Source organism: Denticeps clupeoides, chromosome 12, assembly GCF_900700375.1.
Source record: "Denticeps clupeoides chromosome 12, fDenClu1.1, whole genome shotgun sequence".
Lineage (NCBI taxonomy): Eukaryota > Metazoa > Chordata > Actinopteri > Clupeiformes > Denticipitidae > Denticeps > Denticeps clupeoides.
This window is the reverse complement of record NC_041718.1, coordinates 3,458,157-3,478,985: the sequence shown is the minus strand read 5'-3', so window position 1 is coordinate 3,478,985 and position 20,829 is coordinate 3,458,157. Positions and strand designations below refer to the sequence as shown.

At 44.7% G+C, this 20,829-nt stretch overlaps 3 protein-coding genes across 6 annotated transcripts; 2 read left to right on the top strand and 1 right to left on the bottom strand.

Moving 5' to 3' along the window:
- Nucleotides 1-566: 566 nt before the first annotated feature.
- rpusd4 (RNA pseudouridine synthase D4) lies at nt 567-3,352 on the top strand. 3 transcript variants are annotated; one of them, XM_028999381.1, is made up of 8 exons: nt 567-834; nt 1,268-1,464; nt 1,576-1,741; nt 1,820-2,024; nt 2,111-2,204; nt 2,449-2,599; nt 2,690-2,787; nt 2,871-3,352. In XM_028999381.1, exons 2-8 carry the CDS (start codon nt 1,375-1,377, stop codon nt 3,075-3,077), a joined length of 1,011 nt encoding a protein of 336 aa, XP_028855214.1. In that variant the 5' UTR covers nt 567-834; nt 1,268-1,374; the 3' UTR covers nt 3,078-3,352. The 3 variants fall into 3 exon arrangements, with proteins under 3 accessions (XP_028855214.1, XP_028855212.1, XP_028855213.1); XM_028999379.1 differs by lacking the exon at nt 1,268-1,464; XM_028999380.1 differs by having other exon boundaries at nt 567-1,464.
- A 1,147-nt stretch (nt 3,353-4,499) lies between these two features.
- On the bottom strand, nt 4,500-12,697 carry qrich1 (glutamine-rich 1). 2 transcript variants are annotated; one of them, XM_028999377.1, is made up of 12 exons: nt 12,273-12,697; nt 11,035-11,311; nt 10,720-10,800; nt 10,392-10,532; nt 8,859-9,599; nt 8,555-8,714; nt 8,258-8,412; nt 8,017-8,131; nt 7,518-7,626; nt 5,482-5,633; nt 5,294-5,384; nt 4,500-4,824 (listed from the first exon to the last, which is right to left on the bottom strand). In XM_028999377.1, exons 2-12 carry the CDS (start codon nt 11,281-11,283, stop codon nt 4,635-4,637), a joined length of 2,184 nt encoding a protein of 727 aa, XP_028855210.1. In that variant the 5' UTR covers nt 11,284-11,311; nt 12,273-12,697; the 3' UTR covers nt 4,500-4,634. The 2 variants fall into 2 exon arrangements, with proteins under 2 accessions (XP_028855210.1, XP_028855211.1); XM_028999378.1 differs by having other exon boundaries at nt 10,726-10,800.
- Nucleotides 12,698-14,058: 1,361 nt separating this feature from the next.
- LOC114801204 (proline-rich transmembrane protein 3) lies at nt 14,059-18,193 on the top strand. Its single transcript, XM_028999226.1, has 4 exons — nt 14,059-14,368; nt 14,979-15,719; nt 16,191-16,235; nt 16,336-18,193. Exons 2-4 carry the CDS (start codon nt 15,008-15,010, stop codon nt 17,937-17,939), a joined length of 2,361 nt encoding a protein of 786 aa, XP_028855059.1. The 5' UTR covers nt 14,059-14,368; nt 14,979-15,007; the 3' UTR covers nt 17,940-18,193.
- Nucleotides 18,194-20,829: the final 2,636 nt, after the last annotated feature.

Genomic DNA, 20,829 nt, shown 5'->3' with positions numbered 1-20,829 from the left:
CAGATCAAGTGTCCTCGGTTCTGTGCTTCTTGCAAACAGTGAACGGCTTAGATGGGACAGTCCCCGACATGCAGAGTGGGCAAATGAGGGGACAGTTCGCTGGTCGCTGCTATGAGTGATGCACGACATAACACAAAAAATGTTGTTACTATAAAGAGTCAACTCTGCAATTTTTAACTCTCCTTGAAATGACAAATTAGGAAAAAAGTTAATTGGGATTTAATTTTCAGACCTAAAAGAAGACTAGGCTTGGCATTTGTCAGATACATTAGTTGAATACTATAATACGTTTTGTTAGATGAACAGGTGACCAGCAGCTGCTCTCCAAACCAAGATTGGAGACGCTGTCACATGCATCAGCAGCCGGAAGTACAATAGAATAAAAGTCGCCTAATCGTGGTGAAAAACATCGCTCGGTTTTACAGAATTTAATTGTAGATTAGTTTTTTTTCCCCTCTTTTGATATGCGCCAGGAATGTATGGCGAAATTCATGAAGCCATCAACTCTTATTTTAATATATTTTATAAACTTCTGTGATCCGGAAGTGCATGAGACGTATGGGCGCCGTAATGTTCCGGGCATTTTTTTTGTCCCACGACCACTGAAAAATGAGGGAAATTATATCCTGGGGGTGTTTAAGCACCGCCCGGAGCTGCGTCTGCATGTCGCGTTGGACCAAATCCCTGCCGCTCGTCCGGATGTCAACCGGCGCGCGTCCCCAGGTCCCCGACACGGACAGCGGCGCTTCAGCTCCGGGACACAGAACAGGCTTGAGGGCGGCCGACCTCGCCCGCAGGCTGCACCGCGAAAAGGCGAAGCGCGCTGAAGACCAGGTCGGTCCGCAGTAAATAGCGACGTGGCTTCTGAGTACGGGCTCTGAAGACTGGGCTTGTGTCAGCAGGGAGCTCTGAATTCATAGAACGTCGCCACACTTTCTCTTACTCGTTAAACACAAACCTAGAAGTGTCACAAAGTCGTGTGTGTGTGTGTGTGTGTGTGTGTGTGTGTTGGTTTTTGAATTGCTGCAGCCGATAAATGGTGAAAATGCGAAATAATACTTTTTACAAGTGTGGAAGTGCATGATGTCTGTGAATTTACACGTGTAAATGGAGCCCGCTGTATTAATGTCATTTAAATCATTCCCTGTCTTTCCACTTGGAACTTTTATTTTGAGACGTCGCATTACAACTGTTATTTTACATTTTTCACAATTTATCGGCTTCAGCAATCGAAAAGCCAACGTGTGTGTGTGTTTGTGTGTGTAAGTACACAGACATGCATGAAGGCAGACATCTCTTGGTGGGAGAAAATCCAGCGAAGATGTGTCGAATAGAGAGGTGGTGGTAGTAACCTAGTGGCTAACACACTCACCTATGAACCAGAAGACCCAGGTTCAAACCCCCCTGAGCAAGACACTTAACCCTAAGTTGCTCCAGGGGGGACTGTCCCCGTCACTACTGATTGTAAGTCAGTCTGGATAAGGACGTCTGATAAATGCTGTACATTTAAATGTAGAGAGGTGACTGCTGACTTGACTGAGGTTTGTGTCCCTCCTCTCCTCGGTTCTTCGGAAGCCACCTGTCACACGACTGCAGCGGAGGGTGGCCGAGCTCAAGCAGTTCAGCCAGCTGCTACAAAAGGTGCATCCGAACGTCCTGGCCAAGTCTTTGCACAGAGGTCTGCTGTTCCAAAACCAGGACTTTATCGCAATTAACAAACCATTTGGGGTGCCCGTGGAAGGTGGGTTTCCCCTATTATTTTTTTTCCGTAGAACACTTATTATTTTACTGGCATTAAACATTGAACTGTCCTTGTTAGATGGACCAGGAACCACAAACAGCATCAAAAGCGTGCTGCCAGTCCTTGCCAAAATGATGGATGGCTTGACCGCCGGTTCTCAGCTGCACCTCTGCCATGGATTGGACAAGGAGACCACGGGGGTTCTGCTGCTGGCCCGGAATGAGGAGACAGCGGAACATATTCGCACGTTGTTTCAGACACACCAAGTGGAGAGGAAGTTCTGGTATGTCGAAGCTCTTTTTGAGTCGCTCGTTCAACGTTTAAAACGTGCCGCACAGTGATCCGTCGCATTCGTCCGGTCCTCAACAGGGCGGTTACTGTTGGTGCTCCCGTGCCTGCTGAGGGTGTTGTTGATATCCCCGTCGTAGAGAGACATGTTGCTGGGCCACAGCCCCATTTTAAGGTGAATAAAGTCTTATATTTAGAAAAGTAGGGTCAATCAGCTAAATTTATGCTGACTTATTTGCCGGATTTTATTCTACTTCACCTAAAGAATTCTGTATTTGAATTTATCTCCAAGCTGCTGTTCCGATTATGTATGCATAACGTATTGCTGTTACTTCATGGTGTTTAGCCACTATTGCTTGTTAAAACTGCCTTGCTGAGTTCCAGGGCACACACACGTGGCTCCTTTTCTTCCCCAACAGATGTCACTGAGCCCCGTGTTCAGGGTGAGCGACTCTGGAGAGGGCTTGACACGAGTGCGAGGTCAGCGGCAAGCCGCCAGGGCAGTGACACGGTACAGGGTGCTGGACAACGGTCAAGGCTGCAGCCTGGTGGAGCTCCAGCCAGTTACAGGTATTCGCCTTTGGAAATGGTTTACACTTGGGTTTGGGTGAATATCTTGCCCTGGTAAAGCAACGTTAAAATCTTCATTTTTGTTATTAGTTGTGAAGCACCAGTTAAGAGTCCACATGGCATATGGTCTGTCTTGCCCGATTCTTGGGGACCATAAGTATGCCCACTGGAACAAGCTTGCACCCCAGGTACATGTTACTACCTTTATAAAACATAACATACTGCACAGTTTCTTCCATTTAAATGTCATTAAAAAAATTTCTGGCCCCAGAAATTACCAGAGGGCATCCTGAAGAAGCTGGGATTGGAACAGAACAAAGTACGGCACCTCCCTCTCCACCTACACGCTCGTCAGCTGACCCTGCCACAGTTCAAAGGTCATGGTGACATCACAGTGTCTTGCTTTTTGCCAAAGTTCTTCACAAGCACTGTTAAGAGGCTACAGATTACCTTTCCAGAGAAACCCCAAGAACTCTGAGGAGACACCGTAATGGCAGCTGGTGGGGATGGTGGGTCTGAAGAACAGACCAACATGCTCTTCACCATTGACTGACAATTGGCCAGTGGTTAAGGAATAACCAGCTTTTCTGAGTTGTGTGACTTCATTAATGTATATGAGGTATGAGGCTGGCTCAGCTTTGGAGAATGTAGATGTAATTTGACGTGGTTATGTGGTTGCTGGCATAGAAACTGGTATAAATGTAACAGCGGAGCAGAAAAAATAAAGTTCAATATTGTGGAGTGAATATAAAACTGTAGTCCATAGGATGACTCTGAAAAGTCACCCTTCATATTATATTTATTCGATTTTCTACAAGAGTAAGAGCATTTAAATAAGGTGCCCAAGATGTGTGACTTTATATTTAGTCTGGACCTTTTACCTTTAACAGGCCACAAGAGATTGATGTGAAAAGCTCTATGCTTTATATATGAAACCGCCTTGATCGCGTGACAGTTGGAATGTTTGCGATCAGGCCGCCAAATCTACTGATACTACCTTATAATACACTATGTACTATTACATATGTAATACTAAAAAAAGAATAAAAAAAAAGCTGGTTTATATCAATAACCAATGCCAAGTCTGTCTGAATGGCAATCTAAGAAGCAGTCTAGAAGCTAGGTATTGTTAAAACTTGCGTGTGCATAAACGGGAGACGGCTTTTACTATACTAAATTCAGAAATGGCCACGAGGCGGTGTTCAGCATGGCCTAAATATTCAGAACACAGTGAAGTTTGTACAAAACCCAACTGCACTGGTGTGCTGACATATTTGTAGAGAAGCACCCTTACAGTACACAAAATAGTTTTCAGCAAATGAAGGCACACTACACAGCATTATACACAGGTGACTGTACAAAAGGCATGTTTTTTTTTCTTCTTCTTTCAAAACATGGTCTTTACACACATGACCTCCAACACGACCATTCATACATGAGATTACAGTGGCCCATATAAAAAATAAAAAAAAAATCATACTATACTCCAGAAGGCCCATTTACCAGCAGTCTTGCAACAGTAAACTGATTTGTTCTGAAGGTGTCTAAGATCTGGGTTGATTAGCCTGGTATATGTGTTCGTCTGTTAAGGTCACACTTCCATTAGCAGTTTGATGTAGAAAGGGATTTGAAGGAGAAGAAATCATAATGTATTCACATAACTGTCAGATTTGCCATTTCACGAGAGAAACAAAATTTGGCCTTGAATAAAAGTTAGCAAGGTTGGTGTAACTGCAGGCTAGGTACAATATACAACAAGCAGTAGCAAGTCCCTCACAAACAGTTTTGGTGCACAATGCTGCAAATTTCCTCAGGTAATTTAACAGAGAAACATATCTGTGTATGTATATTATAGATACATTTTTTTTTTTTTTTTATTAAAAAAAAAAAAAAAAAAAAAAAAAGGCCAGCATGTTCAGTCCTGCTATGGGAAATGCCATGAGCCCCAGACACGGTGCCAGTGAATCAGAGGCTTTGTTTCCTCTGAAATGAACAGGGTGAACAGAACCACACGCTCACTGTCTCTCTCACTTCTTCAGTGTACATTGGCGGATGCCAAGGCAACAGCCTCCTGGATCTCTCGCACCATGATGATGCGTGTGAGCATCCGTTCTAGCTGCTCACTTGGGATTGGGTGTGTCGAGTACCATATGGGGCTGTTGGGAGCTACCACCGGTTCAGGAGTCAGGTAGTAGGTGTCGTTGCGGCCTTTTGCACACTGTGGACTAAGAGAAGAAGTGGAAGGGCAGAGGAAGAAAAACGCTTCATCACAAATTACTCTATTCCAAGTATAGATTAATCAGTGGTGGCTTAGTGGGTAAGGAAGCGGACACGTAACCGAAGGTTTACTGGTTCAAATCCCAAACCGCCAAGGTGCCACTGGTATACCATTGGTCAGGGTACAGTACCCACACACTGCTCCCCGGGCACCTTTCCTGGCTGCCTGCTGCTCACCAAGGGTGAATGTTAAATTATCATCATGATTTATTTCTTATATAGCCCATAATCACTTACATTAGGTATAAATGGGGAGAGGACACATTTTGTTGTGTCACCCTGTGCTGTGCTTGTTGTGTATAACAAATGACAAATACAATCTCTGTCATTTATTTAAATTATAAAGATACTGTTTAAAGCACTTGCTTTATTCTAATTGTGATGATTAACCAAGTGTTTTCACCCAGAGACACTTACCATTTGAAGAGGTAAAAGTCATACAGTTTGATGGGACAGCGCAGCGGGTTCTCTGGGTCTTCTGACTGCTCCACATACATGTCATCTGTCACTATAGCACCAAGGCAGAATAAGCCACATTCAACTTATAGCATTCAAACTTTACAGCAGCTTCAGCTGTTATAGCTAATACAACTCTGTTTTCTTACCCTTCTGTCCAATATGGTGTGGCCCAGCACCCTTCAGGTAGCGTATGCTGGTGCTTTTGTCCTTAGGGTTGGAAGGGTTTTTCTTGGTGTGCCTTAGCACTTTAGAAAAAGCTACCTTCATGTGCTGCTCCACTGTCGTTAGATGGAAATACCTATGAGAATTGCAATGGCACATTAGAACTATGCAATTCTTCTGATCTGACATTATTATGAAATTGGCGATTCATTTTAGACCATTCCTACTTGCATACATATGCCTACTAATGACTATATAGGCAGATACTTGACCCCACATTATAATGTAGCACTGGGCATTGGCAGTTGGTTTGAAATGCGTGGGTCACTACATGCAGTACATTAAAACATGTTTTTTCCTTTTATCACATGGCAGATGACCAGCTAGTCTTCTATGCATTAGTGCTTCCAACCAACCAAATCTATCTTATAAAGCACATTCAGTCCTAGGACACAAAGTGCTGTACAGAACACTGAAAAAGAGAGAAAAATACATATCACATAAAAATAATTTAAAGTCAACATCTTAGAGTTAGTCTAAAGTAAAAGAGAAGAGATGGGATGAGTGTGAGGAAGCATGTCATTCCACAGTCTTGGAGCTGCATTGCATTGTCGTGGTCCCCTCTATGGTTTTTTTATGCTCAGGATTTGGCACACTAAAGGGCAAGACCATTCCATTTTTAAATGAATCCTAAAATGAACAGGTAACCAATGAAGCGTGGATAAATCTGGTAAGATATGGTCATGTTTTTTTGTGTGCCAATTAAAAGACGCGCAGCAGCATTTTGCTCCCCTTGAAGCTGGGTGATATAGGATGCACCAACCCCAATGTAAAGTGCATTGCAGAAATTGATATGGGTAGTAATAAAAGCATGGATTACAGTCTCAAAGTGCTTTTTAGAAATAATTGGCTTGGGTTTACTCAACTGGTCAGTATCCACTGTGACTGTAGGCCTAATATATTGAGCTTAAGAGCCTAACTGTAGGTTGCAGGTCTCAGTGGAATACCCAAAGACCATTACTTCTGTTTTATCATCATTACATTTTAAGAAGTTATAGGACAGCTGCAGACCCTTCAAGACAGAATTTTTGGTTTTAAAGGGACATAGATCTGGCAGTCACCCACACAGCAGTGGAACGCTATACCATGCTTCCTAAGTATAGACAAGCGGGAGTAGAAAACAAAAAAAATAACAGAATAAGTAACGGAATTAAAACTGAGCCCTGGGGGACACCATACAGAAGGACAGCAGAGGAAGACACATGGTCACCCAGGTTGACACTAAAAGTTTGATCCTTTGAATAAGACTTTAACCACTCTAGGGCTATAGCCCTGATGCCCACCCACTGCTCCAAACACAAAATTAAAATAGCATGATCCACTGTATCAAAGCCACATTCAAATCTAATAGTACAAAAATATCAGTCTCCAGAAAGAGTGGCTAAAAATAAATTGTTAACTTTTAAAAGCGCTGATTCAGAGCTGTGTAAAAGACCTAAAACCAGATTGACAAATTTCTAAAATATTTCTCTGTTAGAGAAAGGCAATCAGCTCATTATAAACTATTTTTTCAAACTACTTTAGAGATAAGGCAATTTAGAGATAGGCCTGTAATGAGTCACAACTGTCCGTCAAAAGAGGGTTTTTTTTTTTAACACAAGGCCCCAGAGTGTGAAAAACCTCTTATAACAGTCGTGGATGGACAGCATCTTTGTTAATCACTTGTGTCCTGCAAGTTTTCCCACTCTCCTGTAAAGAGGATAAAGCTACAGCCTCAAAGCTGGCAAAAACAGCAGAGTAGGAGCAGAGCTTCTTCACAATGTAGAGTTTATGAAAGATTTATTCTAATACTGACATACGCAACACTGTTTCTACATATGAAAAGTGATGAAGGGAAGGAAAGGACCCAGCAAAACAGTTTTTGTTCAAGCCCAAATTCCTAAGATGTCCATCAGGATATATAATGGAATACAAATGATCACTGGACACTTTGAGTGGCGTGCGTAAGAAAGAAACTCACTTGGTGTTAAAAAACATCAAAGTAAAGAGGAGTGTGGAAGGTGAGTGGGCACCCAGCTGCTTGCATTCCCACAGCATCTCTTCTGTCACATGACTGGGGATGATATAACCTAGGAGAGATACATTTTACATTTAAAGCATTTATCAGACGCCCTTATCCAGAGTGACTTACAATCAGTAGTTACAGGGATAGTCCCCCTGGATCAACTTAGGGTTAAGTGTCTTGCTCAGGGACACAAGTGGGATTTGAACCTGGGTCTTCTGGTTCATAGGCGAGTGTGTTAACAACTAGGTTACTACCACCCTAGATAAACACCAATCAATCTTTATCAACCATTCATCACACCATAAAATAAGAACCAATCATTAAAACATAGCCAAGACCCTGAATCACCTAAAAAATGATCAAATAGGGCTTTTGCACCATTGCTGACCTGTATTTTGGCTGCTTTACATAATGTGCTTGTTTAAAAAAAAAAAAAAAAAGTGTAAACTATTACCCAGTGGGTGTATGTTTGGCCTCCACTCTTCCAACACTTTGTGTAGACTCTGAGAGAAGCGGGCGTAATAAGGATCGGAGAAAATATCATCCACTCGTCCGTTCTCACACAGATACTGACAGAGAGCAGGAAAAAAGGGAAAATGAACACGCGAGACAACTGAAGGTTGCCATGGTCAGCATAAGCTTTTAAGTTGGATTATATGTAAAACGCTGTTTTTGAGAGGTTCAACTCTACTCACCTTCTGTAAACAAAGGAAGACGTAGTACAGTGCGTCAGCTTCAATCGTCTCCCCCTGCAGGCCGCGGGCCTCCTGTGTCATCAGGGACAGAGCCAGGTTCAGCTCTGCAACGGCACTTGACACCAGGTCCTCCTGGAAGCGCAATGGCTGGCGACCTGCACGATATTACAGACTGAGTAACACAAATCCTGTACCTAAAGCTGCATAAAAAACCTGATCATCTCAAAATCTAAATAAGCCAAAACGTTCACATCAGAAACTGAAACATCTCAATTGTCCTGACAAAATACAACTTACGTCCAATAGGTGCCAGTTTGTTCTGCTCATCTTTATCCATCTCTGCATTTTTACGGAGGACCCAGACACGCCAGACTTCCAGGCCCTCCTCTGGCTTCAGCGTGGTGGGTAGAAGAATTTCAGTAGGGGGCTCAACCTGGGGCTCAGTCTCCACCTGAGCCTACACACACACACCACAGACAGAAATTAATTTCTCTATAATATCTACTTTATTGCCTGCGACTGAACGATTACATTTGGGGAGCGTAACGCTAGCCCTCCCGCTTCCCAACATTCTGAATCTAACGGCCCTTTCCACACTGACCTGAAGATGAAGTTGCTGCCCCTGTACTTCAGAACCCTGCCCATGCTGCTGTGGGTCCCAGATGTGCAGCGCCTGTGTCGTCCCCTGATAAGTCCCATCCACCGTCTGCACAGCCACTGGGATGTGGATATTCCCATTCATGAACTGTGCAGGGAACAGCGTCTGCACCACCTCTGCCTGTGTAGTGACGCCCGTAGCAGCAGCAGCCGCGGCTACCATTGTTGACGTTCCCCCCGATGCTGCGACATCAGCAGCCATCTTGTCCTTATCCTTATCGCCTTGGGTGGGAGCAGCCTGTACTTGCACGGCAGCGCTGTAGGCCTCCTGTGGGATGGCGATGTGGGCCACGCCCTGCTGTTGGGGTGCCTGGTACACTGGGATGGTCCAGGTCTCTCCCCCTGGACCAGTGATGGTACCCGTGGTGCTGTAAAGATGAGTGCTGTCCACAGTCAGCAGCTCTGGCCTCAGGGACAGATAGCTCTGCTGACCCTGACCCTGGGGGATGGCCAGCACCGTGGCCAGCTGTTGGCCCTGGGGCAGGGAGTAGGACACGGCGATTGGAACGTCCACCTTCCGCTTCTTTGCTGGCTGCAACACGGCAGGAGTACTGCCTCCCTGCCTCCTCTCCCCATCCTCTCGTGGAGAGCCCTGCTCCACCTGCTGGCCTGGGGACAGGGCCTCTACTGTCTGGATCTGAATCGACTGCCCACTGGCCACTGCTGCTACCAACTGGGCCTGAATCTGATAGACACAGGACAGAGTAAGAAAGTGAACGTGTGTAAGGCCGCGCTCACACCTACAGGCTTTTCTGCACTTCAATCAAACTCAACTTCGAGAACAGTGAATTATGGGTAAATTTCAATGTCGTTTTCACAGTTACGTATGGTTAATGCACGCCACCTCCTGTGTGTTGCCTAAAGTAGTAAATGCACGTAATACAATATAAATTTGCATGGGCAACAGCCAACCCATGTAAATTTACTTCCATCATGGAAGTGCTTCCATAATCATTAAAATAGTTTTGATTCCCATACAAAATTTGTAATATTTATATATTTGTAAACCACCAAAAACAAAACAAACAAACAAACAAAAAGCAGGTCTGCCACCCTCTGCACAGCAACATAATTCCACACTGTGCATAGTAATGATGTGCTACAAAAGAACTTCTTGCATGATTCTTTTGTTGATGTTATTGTGTCTGTATGCTGCAGACGTACCAGTAGAATGTGTCAAGTTAACATTTGCATGCACGTTCATGTAATTAGGGTGGTGCTAAGTTGTACTTCAAGCTATGAATAACATGTCTACCTGAATGCATCTGTAACACTGACTGACAACCAACTAGTTTTGTACAATCACTTTATTGATTGTAAAGTCAGTATACCAGAAAAAACAAAAAAGTAACTTCTACAGTTGTGTTGGGTCACTATAATTAATAATCTGAACTAAACCATCTGCAACACACAGACCTATAACGTAGCCTGTTAAAATATCTTAAATGTGTTGTCATTTTGTAGCAGGGGTAATGACCTGTTGATGCTGCTCTTCAGTGAGTTCACCCTGTTGCACCAGCTGTGCTGTCGTGGTGACACCCTGCAGCTGCTGCTGCTGGGACGGTGACACCTGAAGCACCTGACCCACTGTCTGACCTTGTTCCCCCTGTATCTGCACCTTCACAGCAAGCAATGGAGAGAGGGAGGGGTCAATGTGTTAATTATTCCCATTATTTACTAGTGCTGAAGTAGTGAAACATAGCTGTAAAAAGATAACAGTACTGCAAAAGACCTGCCAATGTCAAAGCCATTAAAATGTGTCCAAAGAAATTGGTAAAATGCACTTCTTCACTGGAATGACTCACCTGCACCTGTATTGGCTGATCAGTCTGGTGTACAGCTGCTGCCAGCTGTTGTGGTGAAATTTGCGCGGATGTCACCTGCACCTAGTCATTGAAAGAAAGGAAAACAGTTCATTTTTGAAAAACATTACTGCTACTGCATTACTGAAAAACACACTCTGCTCCCCGGGCACCTGTCATGGCTGCCCACTCCTCGCTAAGGGTGATGGTTAAAAGCAGAGGACACATTTTGATGTGTCACTGTGTGCTGTGCTGTGTCTCAGTAATCAGAGAACCCCAAGCATATCTGCATGTACAATGATCGCAAAAGAACTTTACCGGACAAGCTAGCTCCAGCAGTGACCCCGCCACCTCGGTGCTGTCAGTGTAGATGCAGTTGGTGCCCTGCTGGTAGACCATTGTGGCTGTGGTGCCACCACCCTGCTGGCTGAATTCTTGTAGAACCTCGTGGCCTTTATTAGCCAGAGACTCCAGAAACTCCTTCATTTGGTGCTGGGGCACGGTGCGCGCCTTCTGCCGCACAAACTCATCAAATGAGACTGCGGTGCCCTCAATTGGCTCGTTCATGACACCTCAGGCCGCCCTCCGATGGAGCCTGCAAATGAGAAAGCACAACATTTGCTTGAAGTACATTATTTAATAGCAATTACTTAAATTGACGACCCTTCACAAAAGACATATTATATGTAATTATATACAGGGCAGTTTTATATTGAAAGGGCCTTAAGAATTAGTTATCTCCACATGAACAATAATGCAATTTCTGTAAATTAGCACCAGACGCTATGCATGAAATGAATGGCACGTCTGTAGATCAAGCAGCCTGCCAGGAAAGAAAAGCGCACCAGGGGACCCGACCTGTAGGACTAAAGAAACTGTGACTATAGACATACATTGGCACAAGAACGCATGCTACAAATGGGACTCGAGAAATAATAATCACAGAATGCATTAAGCTATTCAACCCTTCTAGCAATCGCTCAACGATTGCTTGGCAACTCGAGCGCTAACCAGGCACTATGAAAAATAACCAAAAATGGGCTGGCTAATGCTAACTGCCGCTTTAACACTGGTTAGCAAGCTAGCATGCTGCAGTACACAAAAGCCATTACGAATAGATATAAATGTATATTGATAAAACTGCACACAAACTCGTGCGTATATATGGTTATTGTGAATTGTCCTTTAAAATATGGCCACTGTTGTGTATCCTGCTGGTCTAATCATGTTTTCTGGAACGAAAGCGCTTTTTTCATAGCTAGCAGGGCTAGCGTAGCGGCTAACGCGGTATCCTCCCAATGCTACCTTAAATAAAACCCGGAGCGCAGTTCCGCCAAAACACCGCGTTCAAAAATAAAACCCCCACCAAAGTCCTGCTTATTGCCCGCCGTCCACATGTCATCGGCACCGGTTACCCGGGACCGCGCACCAGCGGGCAAACCAATTCGATTTTTTGTGCCATTTTCCCCACCAAACAAACAAACGGAGTGACGTGGGTTTATTTCCCCGCGGTTAGAGCACTTTGCTTGCAAGGCGCGCATAAGAAGTGACCCTACCGTAGTGCTTAATGTGAAAGCGTCCAGTTGCTCGCTGGCCCAGTGCGCAGCGGGTTTGTGTTTAGCACATAGAAATGATAATAAAAGAAAAAAAAGCAAATAAAATAAACACTTTAATGCTGGCGAACGAGGCCCGGTGTGACAGCACACGTCCTCGGACTGTCCTGGTTGGCGAAGGCCGTGTGAGAGCGGAGAGCAGCGAATGCAGCGCCCCCTTCAGGTCGAGCTTCGCCGCGCAGCCGTTTCCAGAGCAGATCGCTCAGTTGCCAGGTCGCTCACAAGCAACAATGAGAGGGACATGTCTGAAGAGACAGACGTCAAATCCTAAATGTGTGGAGGATTTCCTGTCGACTCGAATAAAACCTTATATAATAAAATAACGTAATTGCCGACCGATCGAGGTTCAACAAAACAACTCCTCTGGCTTGACATTCTCACTTTTTAGTCTAAATATTTTTTAGTTTTCAGGAATAAACAATAATTGTTATATAAGCCTAATAAACTACAGAGGATTACGACTGACAATATAAAAAAAAAGACTTTATGAAACGAAAATATATAAATCGATAGAAATAGGCAATCTTGGCAACACGACCCGATACTCCCGATGCACTCAGCTAGGAGCATCGCAGCCTTACGTAAAAAAGTAAATAAAGTAATTTATCATATTTGCACAAACTAATGCATGTCGAAGCTTTCGACACACACCCAAACACGATCAATATGTTACGCGTATCCAGCCTGCGCCGCTCAGAACAAACGTGCGTGCCTGCGTCACACGCAGTGTTTCACTAAACGGTTGATCATTAGCGTTATGCGTAGAAACAAGTCTGGAAAACGTTTACGAGAAGAAAAAAAAAAATCAAAATCCTAACATCTTTACACGTGAACGTTCTTTGGTTAAGCCGTAATATAGAGTGAGACAACTAAGTTAACGACGTTGCATTTCAGCGCTAGTTGGACGCAGGGTGCGTACACCTTTAACGAGACTTTATTTGTTTCAGTCCGCCTTAAAGAGCGAGGCATGTGCTTGTGCGGGCCTCCCCCCCGTGCGTCCTGTAGCATGCGGCCTCGCTGCACTCTTAAGGTGGACCCGCTGAAATCCCAATCGTGCCGTGCCAGTGTCGCAAAGGACGGCAGGCAAGCAGTTAATTCCCACGCCGTCTCCCTTAACCCTCCGCTGACCCGTTCGGAAATACGGGTGAGGAAAAATCGCAATTTCCACGTTCCCGTGCAAAATATTGTTATAGTCTAAAACTTAAAGGGATTGAGCACGGCACGTGTCGCAAAGCGTTGTTCGCGGTCGACACACAATGTCCAAACACTGACAAGAGCAGGCAACGCGTTTCTATTGCATTGTCACTTGCATTATTCATTCATCACTCATGTTTGTTTTCATAGCAGCAGCCTTGTTAATATAAAAAATATCTGTCGAGTTAGCAGCCATTATGCATCTGCTAAGACGTGAAGTTAACAGTTTGAGGGAGGCAACTGGGACAATATGTCACTAGTTTGTTTGTCACTATAAATCATATTATTGGCAATAGATGCTGGGGGATATAGGAGGGCTGTTGACTGAATAGACCACCGCGTAAAAAAAATATGGGTCGTACTTGTGTGTGTGTGTGTGTGTGTGTTCTCTCCTCCTGTGCACTGCTGACTTTTTGCTGCCTAATCAACTTAGACAAATCCTTTAGACTGATAAGATTACCAGCACACAGCTGTGCAGAGACTGCATGTAACCCCGAGACCTCCTTCTGGTCAGAAATAAAAGAGTTCAGCATTCTCTTTGAACGCTGTTCTCTATGCCAGATGATGATTTCTCCAAGTGGCGTTCATGACGGTAAAAAATAAGAATAACCGCGGAGTCTCACATGCTGCAGCTGACAGATGAAGCCGTCTCCATCAGGAATGAGAAACTTGAAATGCTGCCAGCAAAACAGCCGGCTGACTGACGTCAGCTGAGGAAAAGGTCTCTTAGCATCACCAAAATGATTAAGTGACTCAGACGGAGGAACTGGGTGAGTGAGGATCGTGTCCCACATGAATTGATTTGCTGGATGAAAAGAAGTGAGCATTGGGTTAAACTGTCTAAGGTGAGTGCTAAATAGTGCTTTCTCAAATTTGTTAGAAATGATTGTATTATGGTAATACAAAAATACCCTAAACAGACCTAGTTGGGCTATTCAACCCTTCTGGCCATCACTCGATCATTGCAAGCCTTGCAAGCAACCTTGTCTTACTCTTGTTCAAATTCAAATAGCTCCTATAACAAAAGTGCTTTCAATATGTCAGTTTGATCAAATAGGTCGCTATTAGGTTCATTTGTTTTTGTTGTGAGAAGTTAAATTAGATAACTTTCTGACATGATAAGGACTGGTGCTGGAGTTCTGCTAAACACCATTAGCCATATCCGAATGCTAAGCCAGCTGCATACATTTTTATCAGCTACAGTTATTTTTATTCCTTATTATCTGACTGGATAACCTTTGATATTTTGCACCATCACCTAAAATACACTATAGTTAAATCCATAATAATCTTTTTTTAAAAAGGATGAAAAAAGAAGGATCAAATCTAAGGTGGTAATTTCTACATTTGCTTAAACACCTCACATGTGTGTTAGGAATACTCCAGATGAAATATTAATTTCTGAATAGTATTGTTTTAACCGAGGTACTTCATTAATCTTTTGTCATATTGCAGTAATTGAAGGAAGACGAGGAGAAGGAACTATGGCACCGTTGCTCTTGATACTATGTGCACTTTCCATGCTTTATTACTCACCCTGCACAGCAATAACTAATTCAGCATCTCCAAAACTGAAGACTGAGTTGAGCATGACAAGTTTTGCAGAGCAGAACAGGTCGGGTCCCTTAATCTCACCTCTGCTCCTATCCTACCAACATTTGGATGCTTCAGAAGCATCTGGTGATGCGAGTGGACTTCTAGAGCATGAAGATCAAGGACGCATGCTCTCTGTTAGCCTACTTGAGGAGAAGTTGTTAATGCAAGAGGCCGAGGAGAGGAGACACCGAAAAGAGGCGTGGTCTCTGGTTCCACCTCCGCCCCTACTGCCACACAGACTGACACAGCTCTGGGATGGTGACAGCCCTCTCAATGAATCCCAATCAGACGGGTTGCATTTCACAGATGTCACTCAAGCCACCTCTGGCCTAACATCAGCACTTGACACTGACACTGAAGGAAATAAATCCACAGAATCAACAGACGTCCATGATGGCGTGGCTGAGGATGCTGATCAGTACTCTAGAACAGAAGAGGTTTTCAAAAAACTTGCTATTGCTGATGGTTCACTGAGGACTGTTGCTTATGAGAAAGAACATATGACTCCGACAGCTAATCCAAGATTTCCCTCAAGGTCACATGACTCCCAGAACAGCAGCATGCTGCAGATGGTTACTCAGCAAATCACGGTCAAGCCAGGTAAAACAAATGTTGGTTATCAGAAATAGTACTGGATAGTTGTACTAAAATACAAGTATTGTTACATTGCCAGCATAAGTACTGGTGTTAAAAACTAAAAGTAACTGATACTAGTCACTAGTTACCCAATAAAACTTATTTATAATTCAATAACTGTTTAATCAAATGGTAGATCTAGAAAAACAAATTACGTTTCCACTTATATCAAATATATGAATGGACCAAACTAGCAAAACCATGTATACAAACCACTAAATCAGTTTTATTTATTTTATTGGTCTGATTATTGATTCCATCTGTACTCAGTAACCAAATGTAGTTTGAAAAGTTGTGAAGTAGATTACTTCCTTTAATTTCAGACTTAAAATACACTCTTAAATGCTTAAAAACAACTGGAGTTGTTGTTATTCGTTGCTTCCACCCTTCACCATCACTTACCATCTCTTAAAAATATTTTCTTTTTTCCTTCAGGAGAAGAGTCTACTAACGTGACTGCACCATCGGAGGCTACAAGAAGTAATGGCAAATAATAAAAAGTAATGACAATGGTGACAGCATTGCAGACTTATTACCACTGATATGCTCCCTGTTTTCTTCCCTCAATGTCTCTCTTCAGGCCAGTGTCTTTTGGGTTTGGGCCCTTGTTTGCTCCCAAAGGGTTTGAGTGGTACCAAGCTGCAGTGGGAGGATCTGAGTCGCACGCTGGCATTCACTTGGGAGCTGCATGTCTACAGCTCTGCTGTCCTCTTTCTGGTGTTAGTTGGAGGAGCCTTTTGGGGGATGGTATGGGGGACGAGTCTGCTCCGTCCTTACAAAGAGGTTCTCCCACAGGCCAATGGTTTCCTGCTGCTGGCAGGTCTGCTGAGATGCACACACTTTCTGATTGACCCTTATGGGACACGACACATATTACCACGCCCTGCCCTCACTGCCATCTACAACTTGCCACTTCCTCTTCTGCTGTGGACTCAGGCTATTTTATCAATAGTGGTTTTGCGTGGACATAGGCTCAACTTTCTGCCCCCCGTATTGCAGCACCCCCATGTGGCTGGAGGACTGGCAATGATACACTGCAGCCTCCTTTTTGTTTCTGACATGGTTGCCCAGGTGTCGTCCCCAGCTCTACCACTAATGCTGCAAACCGTCTCAGTGTGCTGGGGCCTGCCTCTCTGTCTGGGACTTCTTTTCCAGTTGCTCAGCCCCCTCCATTCATTTGGGACAATCGTTCCTCAGTGGGGTGCAACGCATTGCACAGAGAACCAAGCAAGACGCGTGTTTACTTTGTGCTCCATCTTTGGTGTGCTGTGCTGTGCCCTACAGATGCATGCACTGCTCTGGCTCTACGGGTTGCTGGGGGACTGGAGGCGCTTTGCATGGGGCTGGTGGCTGGGCCAGTTCTGGGCACGGCTGCTGGAACTAGCATGGAGCTTCTCCATGCTGGTGCTGGCATCCAGAGTGTTCTGGAGTCCCAGAGGACATCAATTAGGAAGGGAAAGAATTTGGAAGTTAACATCTTGGTGGGAGAGGGTGCTGCAGAGATTACCAGTGGGTCCTTGGAAGACAGCAGAGAGCAGAAACTGGGCAGAGTTCATGACCAACCACTGGGCCTGGAACCAATGTGCCAGAGATGACATCCCTAGGGCCATGATCCATAACCCTGATGAATCTACAACACAGGTTCTCAAAGACAGAGGCACAGACAACCTTGCTGGCAAATCTGTAAGTAGCACCATCTGTGAACTGGAAGAGATCCCATTGTGGTCACGTGGTCCTGACTGGTGTGAGCAAGAGTGCATCATCTCCCTTATTGAGTTTGACCTTTCTCCACCTTCACCCATTGACCTCAGTGGCAGCATTGACAAAGCCCTTCATCATGATGACATACTGGGGGTGGGCAGCATCTTCACACCTCCACCTGCTGCACAGAATGAAAGCTCAACCGCACCACAGAGAATAAATGTTACCAACACAAACACCCCTCCACACATTGCATACAGATGGGCTCTAGATGCAAGCAGTGTACCCCATTACTGCTTGGAGGACAGAGTGCAACACTCAAAGCCTCTGGTGCTTGATACCCACTCCAGTCTGCCTGGACCAAACTTGAAACCTCAGTTGGAGGAAGCCAACAGAAACCCAGAGACTGTCAAGGAAACAGTCATCAATGCTGATGATGACTGGAGCAGTTTGGTAAGTACTGATGACATCACCAACTTCTAGTTTTAAAATTAATCTTCAGAGGTTCACAGAATATTAAAAGTGAAGCAAGTTATATTGCCTGAACTGAAGTTGCTTGATTCATCACGAGGTTGTAATATCCCATAACCATCTGGGTGCTTCACCATTACCCATAGGACACTTTAATTTAAAAATATTTCAAAGTGTAATTTTGTGTACGTGTGTGTGCTTTATTTATACTGAAATGTTCCCAGTTCCCAAATAAAAGTAATTAAAATGATCCAGATCACGAGAAATAGATTATAGATGGTAACTGGTGGTGCTGTTATGTACAGAATAAATGAATATATAAATAATTTGTCTAATTTGTCAAATGTTTCACCTCTTTCGTGATTTATCATATTTCGGCATGAGAAAATAATACGCAAAAGTCCAGTAGTTGGCATTGAGTCAACTTCCAACCCCCCAAAAAAATAACTTAATGGGGCAAAGGTGGTCTAGCGGTTAAGGAAGCAGCCCTGTAATCAGAAGGTTGCCAGTTTGAATCCCAATCTGCCAAGGTACCACTGAGGTGCCACTAAGGAAAAGCACCGTCCCCACACACTGCTCCCCGGGCTGCCTACTGCTCACTAAGGTATTCCTAGCCACTGCAATTGAAGTGTGCCGCTCTGCGAAAATGATGGACATATGGATAAGGGCAATGGAGACGGCCACCTCCCCGCAAACCAAGACTGGAAAGTAAACTGTTTAGAAAATGCAACACAACACTCTGAGCAGACCAATGATGTAGATATTTACGTGCATGAAACAATTTGTACAGTAAATGCAAAAGGAACTAAATGGTTTGTAACTCTGAAATTCCCCAAAAAGCCACAGAAATGCCAGTCAGACACCGGAGCCACATGCAATGTGATGGGCCTTCATGACAAGAATAGGTTGGACCCGAATGCATGGCTCTTTCCCAGTAATACTAGACTGAAGCTGTACTCTGAGGAAGTGCTGGGCTCCATGGGCACTTTTGAGACAGAATACACTGTAAGAGGCCTAAGGTATAAGATCTCCTTTGAGATAATGAAGACAAGCCAGCTTCCTCTGCTGTCAGGTTCCAGCTGCCTCTAACCAAGAATCAGCTCAACTCACCGGTGGAATGCGTACCAGGAGATGTCCACTTTGACCTGGACCCCACCATTACTCCAGTCCAGTGTGCCCCATGCAATGTTCCTGTTGCCATGAAAGTGGCTGTCAAGGCTCAGCTGGACAAGCACGAGGCTGACGGGCACATAGCCCCGGTCACAGATTAGATAAGTAACATGGTGATAGTTAAAATTTCTGGAAAGATGAGGATATGCATTGATCCTAAATTCTTGAACATGCATTGATCCTAAATTCTGAAACACTCTCACTACATTGTGCCCACTCTGGAGGAAACGGTGGCTCAAGGTGCCACTCGGTGGTGCCATTCGGTGTGTCAGTAGCACCCGAGGTGTATCAGAGAAAGCAACACAAACGCCTTGCAGGAATGAATGGCATTGAGCCTATTGCCGATGACACCCCGGTAGTAGGCTGTGGAGATACAGACAAAGAGGCTGAGCGAGACCATGATGCCAAGCTCTTGGCACTGATGGAGCGCTGCAGTGAGGTCAAGTTATGGCTGGGCCTGAAGAAGCTGCAGTTTATAGTCAGTGAGGTCCAATTTCATTGTCATATCCTCTCTGCTGCTGGGCTGAAGCCCGACCCAGAGAAGGTGAGGGCCATCATGGACATGCCCAACCCAACAGATGCCAAAGGTGTCGGATTTGCAAACTATCTAGCCAAATTCATGCCACATCTGTCAAGTGTCTGTGAGCCATTTTGCAGTCTGCTGGACAAGGACACTCCCTGGCACCGGCCACCCAAACATGAGGCGGCGGTTCACGAGCTGATATTTGGTGACAAATATGCCCATCCTGAGGTATTATGATGTGACTAAGCCAATTACAGTCCAAAACGATGCCAGTCAGACTGGCCTCGGATGCTGCCTTATGCAGGAGGGCCAGCCAGTCGCATTTGCTTCAAGAGCTCTTACAACAGCAAAAAAAACGATGCACAGATTGAGAAGGAGTGTCTGGGCATCACCTTCGCCGAATGCACAGGTGGTTGAACGACGTTTGGGAGACATGCTATTTGCTCGCTGCAACAGGAGCAGGTATGTCAATCAGGCGGCCTACCTGAATGTGAGCGACAAGCGCCTGGAACAACTAAAGCAACACACTGACCAAGATGAATGTCTGCAATCACTGAAATCCAGTGCGAGAGACACTTTACTGGCCCAACGTGCAGGCAGGTACATGCAATGAATATGCTCACAAACAGAAAAAAGAGACCAAGCTTTCACACGACCTGCCCACCAGGCCATGGCAAATTCTGAGCATGGATCTGTTCAGCCACAGGCAGAAGGACTATTTACTCATAGAGGACCATTACTCAGACTTCTGGGAGAATGAGCTCCTCCCCGACCTAATGAGTGAGACGGTCATCAAGCGTTGCTCCACAGTTTGGTCCACAGTTTACCATGCAGTTCACACGTTGCGCTTCCGATTGGGGGTTCGAGCACATGACCTACTCTCCACGGCACCCTGAGGCCAAAGGCAAGGTGGAGTCAGCAGTTAAAAATGTAAAGATGCTTCTGTGCAAAGCTGCGCATGATGGTGGTTATCCCTGGAAAGCTATTCTGCACTGGAGGAACACCCCAACTGAGAACATGGATAGCAGCCCAGCACACGCCTCATGTCTCACCGGCTGAAAACAACTATCGTATTGGTGTGCAAAGTCGTACGATGCATTAATAGACATTATTGCAGACATATAATATTATTCAATATAACAGAGGTAGTGTGTGTGTGTCAGACCAGAGGGGAAGGTTTCTGAGTGTTCAGGTGTCTGATGGCCTGTG